The following is a 9,974-nucleotide window of genomic DNA, read 5'->3' on the forward strand; positions in this document are numbered from 1 at the left end:
TGTGGCTCTGCGCACAAAAGAGGTCAAGACAGAGGGGGTTGTTGATTTCACACAGTGACATCATTGTCTTAGCCTGCGGGCGAAATAAAAAAGAAAAGAGCCACTGAATGTTTTGAAACCATGGATAAAAAACAGCAGTGAATACTCTGTGGTCTCCACACCCACAGCTGGAATGCAGATAGCCTGGTTTGCTGCAGCAGTGAACTCGCATTGTCTTTGTGTTCCTCACTGAAATTAATCATGGAGAAGTGGCAGAGGGTTTTCGAGCAGGCCAGTGTCGGGGTTGCTGTCTCTGGCTGGATTTGTGCTATTTTGACCAGGACCCTGTCCGTGTGGAACGTGACTGGAGCTGTCGATAACACAACAGACACTCTGTCATTGTACTGGGATGGAATCTGGTTGAACTGGCAGGAACCGAGGGTAGGAGACTTGCATTGCCACTTCTATCAGTCGCTTTTGTCCCTGGCTGGCCGCTTTAACTCCTGGAAAATATCTCTTAATGTTTTGATTGGACTCGGTGTTATTCCCATAGTGCTCTACATAGTGGCCTTGACTGTGTTCGCTCAGAACGTGCGAATCAAGGCAGCAGCTGGATTTGTTTTCGTTTTATCCGGGCTGCTGATGCTGGTGATTATGAGCTGGATCACTCATGCCACAAACAGTGATTTGGACACATCCATTCCTTTAAAAAGGGAATGGGGGGCATCGTTATACTCCGGCTGGATTGGTACGGTTTTGTTTCTGATTGGAGGAGGAGTGCTGAGTACTTGGTGGTTTAAATCAGCTCCAGAGCCACAGGAACAATTAAGAAGCACACAAGCAGCGGCAATGCCAGAAGCAGAGGATCCGCTCTTTGCTAGGCATCATGCTGCGTTTATTCCAAGTCCATACAGGCAAACCACCAGACCTATTTGAACTCTTACTAAACTCATGATACTGTAAAACCTGCTATGCACTGCTGACATAATTTTGTACACTTGAGACTGTGTTTGAATTGACTAAAACCCTGATAAGGAACATCTTGCAGATTATTCCATCTGATTGTCCGTTTAAGAGCACTTTATGGTTTGAAACTTTAAAATCTTATATTTCATTATTCACAGTAGCAGTGTCTAATATTTCAAAGTCTGTTCAAACCGCAGTTCCCAAATATACATTGTTAATTCTATAATTTATTGCTGTAATACAGCCTCCTCAATGCAGGCTTCACTGTTTATAGTTTACAAGTTAGTGATGTGCATAAGAAGTGATTTACTTTCATTTTTATATGCACTTTTTGTACATCCTGCTTTTGGATAAACTTTGTTGTAAGTCAGATATATGGCACAAATTTAAGAAGGCAGAACATACTGGGTGCAGGGGAAAAACTTAAAAGAGCAGGTTGTAAATATTTACACCCCCAGTGTTGAACCTTGCACGTCTCATTTGAAAGAATAGTTTAAGTTATGTTCCAGCTGGGGGCGGGGCTAATTTCTGGGCCATAAAATTGTAAAAACAGAATTCTGAAATCTAAAGATTGCAAAAAGTTTCTGGGAGATCTTGGGTGTGATATAAATAATACAAACATATTTAAATATTACAAACTGCACCTTTAAGTCAAGAGACTGGAGTGATGGGAAGGGGCAGGGAAAACATCTCTCATGGGGATGAATATTTCCTATGCTTCACTTTGCATGTTTACTTGTATTTATTTTAATAAACCTGTGTGTTGCCTGTCTTGCAGTCATACAAATCATTTCAATTTTCATTGGAAAAGTGATTCACTAGGAAGACTAGCAAGACTAAAGCTGAAAAGACACAGACACTGGAATGAGGCAATGGTAGCAAAACAACAGACACGACGTAGTAATAACAGTTGCATGACAAAGACACAGTAAGCAAACTTAAATTGTGTGACAAAACGAGATCATACAACACAGGAGAGCATGATTGGGGGGATGGAAGAATGGAAAACACAAGGCCAGTATAATGGAGTGATGTATCTCAGCAAAGATGGTGACAGGCCTAGGCTGGGAGAGAGAGCAGGGTACAGTAGCCAGGCCAGGAGTGGGAGCGATGTGTGATGGTGAGGCAAGGGGATGGAGCATTGTTCGCATCCAAGCTAGGGGGTGGATTTGCATCTATAACCAAGCAAGGGGGTGGAGCTGCGTCCACATCCCAAAAACAGGGCAGAGCAGCATTCACAAACCTGCAAGGGGGCAGAGCAGCATCCTCACCTGAGCATGGAGGGGGAGCAGCATCTTCACCCAAGCAGGTAGACAGTGTGGCATCCTCACTCAAGCAGGCAGGCAGAGTGATAACTTTGGGAGGGACAGGTGGGGTGAAATTCTCCACAAGGCACGGGGGCAGAGCGGTGTTCTCCAAAGAGCAAGGAGGTGGAGCAAGGTCCCCTGTGTAGCTGGGAACCGGGGGAATGTCCAAGATGGGGAAGGAAGGGTGGGTGACAGCTCCAGTCAGGGCAAGTGGGGGAGCAACCAACATGGCAAGGTCAGGAGGGGGTGAGGCCAACAGGTAGGAGTGACATACAATGGCGAGGCCAGGTGGGGAAACAACATATGCAGTTGAACAGAGTGGGGCAACATGTGCAGCCGAGTAAAGTGGTGGGAGCAGGGCAAGGGAGTGACATCCTCCACAGGGCTGGGGGCAGATTGACATCTTCTATGGAGCAATTAGGTGGAGTAATATTCCTTCAATGGTAGGGTATGAAAGGTGGGTAACGGTACCAGTCAGGCCAGGCAAAAAGAACAAAATAAACCGTAACACTTGAACTAGGACCACAAAAGTTAAACACTAGGTCTAGCAATACTATAGCTGAAAAGATAGAAATACTATCAAGAGGAACCGGTAGCAAAACAGTTACAAAACAAAAATTCTGACAGAACAGGAATTAAATGGTGTGACACTAATAACATCATTCAACACAGGTGAGTGTGATTGTTGAGAGACTGGTTTAGGAACTGGAAAACAAATTAAAGTAAAAAGTCCAAGCAATGTGCACAGGGTTGCCCTCTGGTGGTTTGGTGGCAAAATGTTCAGGGTAGCTGTGACACCAAGTGAAACCAAACCAAAGTGGGGGAATGAGAGAATGTGATTTACTGATAAGCTTAACATAGTCACAGGCTATAATCATCATAGAATTCTTTTTTACTGCAAATTCAGAAAACTCCGGCTGAGCAGACAGCTAATGAATATTATATTTGACAAGATTTAGTCAAACTTTCCCATGTCAGACAACTGGGAAAAAGTAGCTTTACATTCGACTGTTACTGTTACATTGCTGACACTGGTGACTCTAAGGATCTAATGCTAAATTAACATCTTCATCAAAAAATTACACAAGGTTTTAAACAAAAGAGGTCAAGATAAATGCGATTGTTGATTTCTTAGAACGGACTCTTTATTTTACCCTTCAGGCTACTGAAAATGTAAAAATCTGAAAGAGCGGTGAATACTCTGTGGTTTCTACACCCACAGCTGGAATGCAGATAGCCAAGTGTGCTCCAGAAAAGAGCTTGGAGTTTCTTTATGTTCCTCATTGAAACTAATCATGGCTGCCTTTGGCTGGATTTGTGCTATTTCGACCAGGACCCTGTCTGTGTGGACCGTGACTGGAGCTGTCGATAACACAACACACACTCTTTCATTGTACCGGAATGGAATCTGGTTGAACTGGCAGGAACCGAGGGTAGGAGACTTGCATTGCCACTTCTTTCAGTCGCTTTTGTCCCTGGCTGGTTACTTTAACTCCTGGAAAATATCTCTTGATGTTTTGATTGGACTCAGAGTCATTCCCATAGTGCTCTACATAGTGGCCTTGACTGTGTTTGCTCAGAATGTGCAAATCAAGGCAGCAGCTGGATTTATTTTTGTTTTTTCTGGGCTACATATACTGGTGATTATGAGCTGGATCACTCATTTCACAAACAGTGATTTGGACACATCTATTCTTTTGAAAAGGGTATGGGGAGCATCTTTATACTTTGGCTGGATTGGCATGGTGTTGTTTCTGATTGGACTAGTGTTGAGTACTAGGTGGTTAAAATCAGCTCCTGAGCAACAAGCAGAGACAAGGTCAGACGCATAGGGTCGATCCTTGTGGAAGTTCATGGTGTACCCACTGCAAGTCCATACAGACAAAACAAAGGACCTATTGAAATAATCATTTTTGTTCTGAACGCTCGCTGACCTCATGATACTGTAAAACCTGCTATGTTCTGCTGACATAATTTTGTACATTCGAGACTGTTTGAATTGACCGAAACCCTGATAAGGAACTTCTTACCATTCATTCCATCTGATTATCTGTATGAGCTCACTTTAAGGCTTGAAATGTTTCACTTTCATATTTCATTATTCAGACTCCAGTCAGAATCCAATATGTCTGTTCAAGCTACAATTCTCAAATATACAATTTTTACATTGTTTATTCTATAAGTATTACTGTAATACACAAGACTTCACTATATGTAATTTACTAGTAAATGTGCATAAGGAATGAGACATGAGAAATGATATAGATTCAATTTTATTTGCACAATACTATCCTGATTTTGATTCTGGTGTACACTTTATCCTGATAAGCTTTGACATCAGTCAGAAATAATGGCACAAATTCAAGAAGGCAGACTATACTGCGTGGACACTGAAAGCTTTAAATGGGTGGAGGGGAAACATTTTTAAAAGAGCAGGTTGTGACACCCCTAGTGTTGAACTTTGCACATCTGCTTTCAAAGAAAAGCTGAGCCATGTTCAAGCTGGAGGCGGGGCTAACATCTGGGGCCACAGAAATTTAAAAACCAAAAATAAATTGCATGGCAAACATGTTGGAAGTGATCTTGGACATGATAAGAACAACTTTAAATATTACAAACTGCACCTTTAAGTCAAGAAAGTGGAGTGTGGGTGAGGTGGAAGGGGAAGGGAAAACATCTCACAGGGATGAATATTTCCTATGCTTCGCTTTGCGTGTTTACCTTGTACATTTATTTTAATAAATCTGTCTGTTGCCTGTCTTGCAGTCATACAAATCATTTCAATTTTCACAGAAAACAAACCCCTTAGTTGCGACACGAGTTGGATTATTAATTAATAGGAGTTTCAGATAAATCCTCAAGGAAGATTTACTGAAACCTCAAACAGTCCATATGCCTAAACTTTTATAATCGACGATTCCTGGTTCATTAAAAAAAAAGAAAAAAGATGAGCTATACTGTGCTAGAAATGTCAACAAATGCTGCTTAAGGCTTCATTAAATCCAGTCGCTGGTTATATAAATCAATTAAAAAAACAAACAGTCTTGATAGATAAAAGAGAGAAATAATTTAATGTGGAAGTAGTTAGTGTGGCATGTGGCGTAAGGAGGCGGGTTCAGGGTGGGTTATTCGAGTTTCTCGTCACCTTCTTCAACATCTTTCAGGCTGAGCACCTCCACTGACCCTTTGCCTTTTGTCTCGCAGCGAATCAGCTCATCGATTTCCCGAAAGCAGCCTGGATCTATCAAACAAACCTGTATGGGGCAGGAGCATGCAATTTAGTTAAGTATAACCAAAAGATGCTAAAGTTGTAAAGTTTGAGGCAAAGACACAAGGTTGAGGTAAAGGTTCCCCTACTTCTTTTGTGTAGCTTACTTTTAAGTGTGCTATATAAAGATTGTGTTAGATTACTGTAGTCCGCTTTGGTCATTTCCATTTATTGTAAATCATTTAACAGATACATTTTTTCAGAGAGAGAAAACAAACAAACCCGACAAAAAGCTCTCACCATCTCCAGCTGATCATCAAAGTCTTCACTCTCCACCACTTTTAAGAGGGGTTTAAGCTTCTCTTTCAGCCTCTTCCCATCTTTGGCTGGCAGGATGAAGCGGAGTCGCATGTGAGCTCTCTGTATCTGGATGGATTCCTTCAGCTGTTTGATCACTTCAAGTGCCTACATGGAAAGAGAACACAGTGTTTAATAAAAACTACGACTGCCATTATGAGAGCTGGGGATTGTACAGTTATTAGATTTTACTGTGATATTAAGTGAGGATTAAAATAAAAACTGAAAATAGTTCAAATTCCAGATGCTTTGGGCTCCCCCTTTATATATATATATATATATATGTGTGTATCTATCTATCTATCTATCTGGCATAAAATTATGACCACCTGCCTAATATTGTGTTGGTCCCCCTATTGCTACCAAAACAGCCCTGACCCGTCATACACTGTGTATTCTGACACCTTTCTATCAGAACCAGCATTAACTTCAACAATTTGAGCAACAGTAGCTCGTCTGTTGGATCGGATCACACGGGCCATCCTTCGCGCCCCACGTGCATCAATGAGCCTTGGCCACCCATGACCCTGTCACCAGTTTACCACTGTTCCTTCCTTGGACCACTTTTGATAAATACTGACCACTGCAGACCGGGAACACCCCACAAGAGCTGCAGTTTTGGTGATGTTCTGATCCAGTGGTCTAGCCATCACAATTTGTCCCTTCGTCAAACTCGCTCAAATCCTTACGCTAGTCCATTTTTCCTGTTTCTAACACATCAACTTTGAGGACAAAATGTTCACTTGCTGCCTAATATATCCCACCCACTAACAGGTGCCATGATGAGGAGATCATCAGTGTTATTCACTTCACCTGTCACTGCTTATAATGTTATGGCTGATTGGTGTATATACCGTGTGTGTAGATAGACAGACAGACAGACAGACAGACAGGCAGATAGAATATTCAGACTATATAAATATCCATTTTGGGCAATGTTGCTCATGAATTTTTTTTTCTACCCAACAAGATTAAATTGCACCTCTGTTGTACAGCTAAATCTAAAGGCATGCTACATGGAATGGGGATCATCCTTGACTGTGCTGCCTACACATATAATATTAAATCATAAGTTTCAGTTAAAGTTTTAGTTGAATATTCCGCTCACCTGTTGTTTTGTGCTCTTCGTGGCTTTGACTGAGTAGTGAATGTCCTTCATGGCTCTTTCTATTAGGCTCACTGTATAAGGACGCTTGGTTTCTGGATTTACACATTTCTCAGCCACAATTGTAGCAATATCCCGGAACATCTGCTCTAGCTGAGTCTGTCGCTCCTTATCAGACACCTGAAGTTCTCCTTTTGCCAAAATCTGCAACAAGAAAGGCATCATCATAAATCATATCATAATCGTATCATAAACCAAGCATTCACACATACACAGTTAATAAAACAAATAATAAATAAACTCCAGCACCAAACATCTAATACTCTTACATTAGAGCCGCACAATTAACAGGGTTTTATTCCTCATCACAATCTGGAGCTTCCAAAGCTGATTAAAACACTACAGTTTAGACTGATCAATGTATGCACAGTCGTTTAAAAAAAATTATTATACAGTAATCCCCCGTTTATCGCTGGGTTTACGTTCCAAAACCACCGATAAACGAAAATCGACGATACATGGATGCCACCCCCAAATGCTTTTTTTTTTTAATTGTTTAAGCTGTAAATGACCCTCCCACACACACAGAAAACATTTGCAACATATAGCGAGATGAATGTTGGGTAAATTCATAGGAATATCACATTTATAGTGAGTGCTGTATGTATGTGTTTCTTGCCAGAAGCCTTAGAAGGTGCAGAGCGTTTGGGCGACATAATAGGGCTTGCAGAAAAAGCGTAAAAATACAGTGTATTCTTGACACGCAAAGAACTGGGATGCTGTAGAATTCTGCATCCCCTTCCCCAACTGCATGCATAGCCAGCAGCCAATCACAAGCGTGATTAAATGAATGGGGAATTCCGATTGGCCAGACTCATTCCTCCAGCCGTACTGTATTTAGATTTTCAGCTTCCCCGGACCGCGCGTTCCTAAACAACGCTGCACTGTACATTATTCAATATATTTTTTTTTTACTTTATTTTAATTAATGTTTATAATTTGTAATTAATAATTATGTTTTTATTAATAAATTACCTTATTTCAACATAAAAACAATTCACTATAAGGTTTGCGGATACCGCGATATACCGGGGGAAAAAAAAATTAGTTATGCTCCAAATAAAAATCTGCGATATACCGGGACCGCGATATATGAATCACGATAGAGAGGGGGGTTACTGTACTCATGCATGTAGCTGATTGGCTAATCATTTGGCAGGAACATAGAGACTCTGTGTTTACATCAAAGGGACACACAACAGTCTGAAGTTCACACAAAAGACATAAAGCAGCTTGTGACTGCTGTTTTGTTAAGTTTGATCGGATACATACCAATGGAGCATTTCAGACCAGATGGAAATCTCAATTCTACAGAGGTAGATAAACTCTTATGATAGACAACGAGAAGGCAAATTAAAATGTTTTGTTCCAAAATAGTTGTGATAAATATTTATCACAACAGTGAGAAATAAATGATCTTGATCATTTTTTTTTTACCCAAAGGGATGCCCTGATACAAGCTTAGAAATCTCTGTCTTCCAATAATACTGCTGTCTCAAAGCACATTTACCTGTTTGCAAATTTCTGTTAAGTCTTCTGTTCCAAAGGCTTTTGACAAATCGTCCTTTTTCGCGACTTGGCCCTTTGACACGTTTATGAACACTGTGTGTGTCTGTAGCACTTCATCCAGATCTTTCTCTCTAAGGTAAAGCGAAAACAGATTAACATTTAAAAACGTAAATAAGATCTTAATTCATTCTCACATGGATCTCTACTCGGCGCATTCGTGAACAAGGAGCTGTCAAATCAGACACTGTAACGTCGCTGTATTACAATAACATCTAGTTAGCTTGTGAGCGCTAGCTACAACTTAGCAAGAAGGCTCTACTCACGCTCCCGATCTCCAGCTCATCACTTTATTTTTGTAACACGCTATTTCAAACCGTTTTCCTCCCTTCTTCATCCTCACGACCGCCACGTTTGTGAGGCGAATCTGATTCGTGGGTGTAAATATCGACATTTTGTCTGCTTGGTTAAATGTGACACTTCACAGGCTTGGCTTTCTTCTTCTTATGAGCAGAAATTCGATGATCCTGCACGGTCTAAAGATCAGCTCTGCCCCCTAGTGACCTGGAAGTGTCAGTGAATGACACTGTGTGCTTTACTGTGATTTCTCAAATGATATATTATAAATAAATAACAAGTAAATTCATTTTAAGTTCACAATTTTAACACCATTAAATCTACTTTCTATTAGTTTTATTAACACATCGTATTAATAACTCATTGATTTTTTTTTTTACTTAAGGGAGCAATTTCATTACTGTATATATTAAAGTCTGTAATTTATTTCATTAACAAAATATTTCCTGGACATTAATTTACTTAGAAAAGACACCAAAAACAGAGCTGTTGGAAGATCGCGAGCCTACTTTTTTTTTGTATAGTAAGTGTATTATTGATAAGTATTTTTTGTTTATTTTGGAAGACATGTAGTGAGTTTAATTGTATATTTTTAGTTTCCTGATTTTGCAGTAATGTTTTTTTTCCTTAATTATATAATTACCCATTTATAGGTTAAACTGTTAAATACCCCTAGTACGTTAAGGGCTCTGGGTTTGCTACTAAATGTAGCAATCAAAACAACCAGATTATATCTGAAAAAGGATAATACTGTAAAAGCAGGACAAATCGTTTTGTATAATTAAAGGTGAATGAGATTCAGAGACATGAAGACATTGTACCGGTGAAATAATTGCTTAACCGTGACCTATGTCTTTCTGCACTTTGCCCAAACCAATGGGATGAAGCCTCACGAAACTGTATAAAACGCAGTGGATTAGTCCACTGTCTCAAAAGGGGGAGTGCGACTACTTAAAAAAGTTAGTACGAAATGAACAAAATTGTACTCTGAATAAATAATAACGCGATCGTTTTAAAAGTACCTCAATTTATTAAACTCGAAAATTTCTATCCAACGCGAATTGAAAACAACACATCGTTGTGGAAATGTGCTACGTTACACCCCTCCTGCACACTGGATTGTTCCGGT

General features: G+C 40.2%; 3 protein-coding genes across 3 annotated transcripts; 2 read left to right on the forward strand and 1 right to left on the reverse strand.

Moving 5' to 3' along the window:
- The first annotated feature begins 97 nt into the window (after window positions 1-97).
- On the forward strand, window positions 98-1,646 carry LOC131370847 (claudin-4-like). The gene has a single exon (XM_058418375.1). It carries the CDS (start codon window positions 241-243, stop codon window positions 913-915), a length of 675 nt encoding a protein of 224 aa, XP_058274358.1. The 5' UTR covers window positions 98-240; the 3' UTR covers window positions 916-1,646.
- Window positions 1,647-1,872: 226 nt separating this feature from the next.
- LOC131370850 (claudin-4-like) lies at window positions 1,873-4,523 on the forward strand. The gene has a single exon (XM_058418379.1). The coding sequence runs from the start codon at window positions 3,548-3,550 to the stop codon at window positions 4,082-4,084; it is 537 nt and encodes a 178-aa protein (XP_058274362.1). The 5' UTR covers window positions 1,873-3,547; the 3' UTR covers window positions 4,085-4,523.
- Window positions 4,524-4,863: 340 nt separating this feature from the next.
- Window positions 4,864-9,008, reverse strand: sbds (SBDS ribosome maturation factor). Its single transcript, XM_058418373.1, has 5 exons — window positions 8,815-9,008; window positions 8,493-8,622; window positions 6,926-7,126; window positions 5,761-5,925; window positions 4,864-5,506 (listed from the first exon to the last, which is right to left on the reverse strand). The coding sequence occupies exons 1-5, from the start codon at window positions 8,940-8,942 to the stop codon at window positions 5,378-5,380; spliced, it is 753 nt and encodes a 250-aa protein (XP_058274356.1). The 5' UTR covers window positions 8,943-9,008; the 3' UTR covers window positions 4,864-5,377.
- Between the last annotated feature and the right edge of the window lie 966 nt (window positions 9,009-9,974).

The sequence above is a fragment of the Hemibagrus wyckioides genome, linkage group LG20 (assembly GCF_019097595.1).
Source record: "Hemibagrus wyckioides isolate EC202008001 linkage group LG20, SWU_Hwy_1.0, whole genome shotgun sequence".
NCBI classification, from domain to species: Eukaryota; Metazoa; Chordata; class Actinopteri; order Siluriformes; family Bagridae; genus Hemibagrus; species Hemibagrus wyckioides.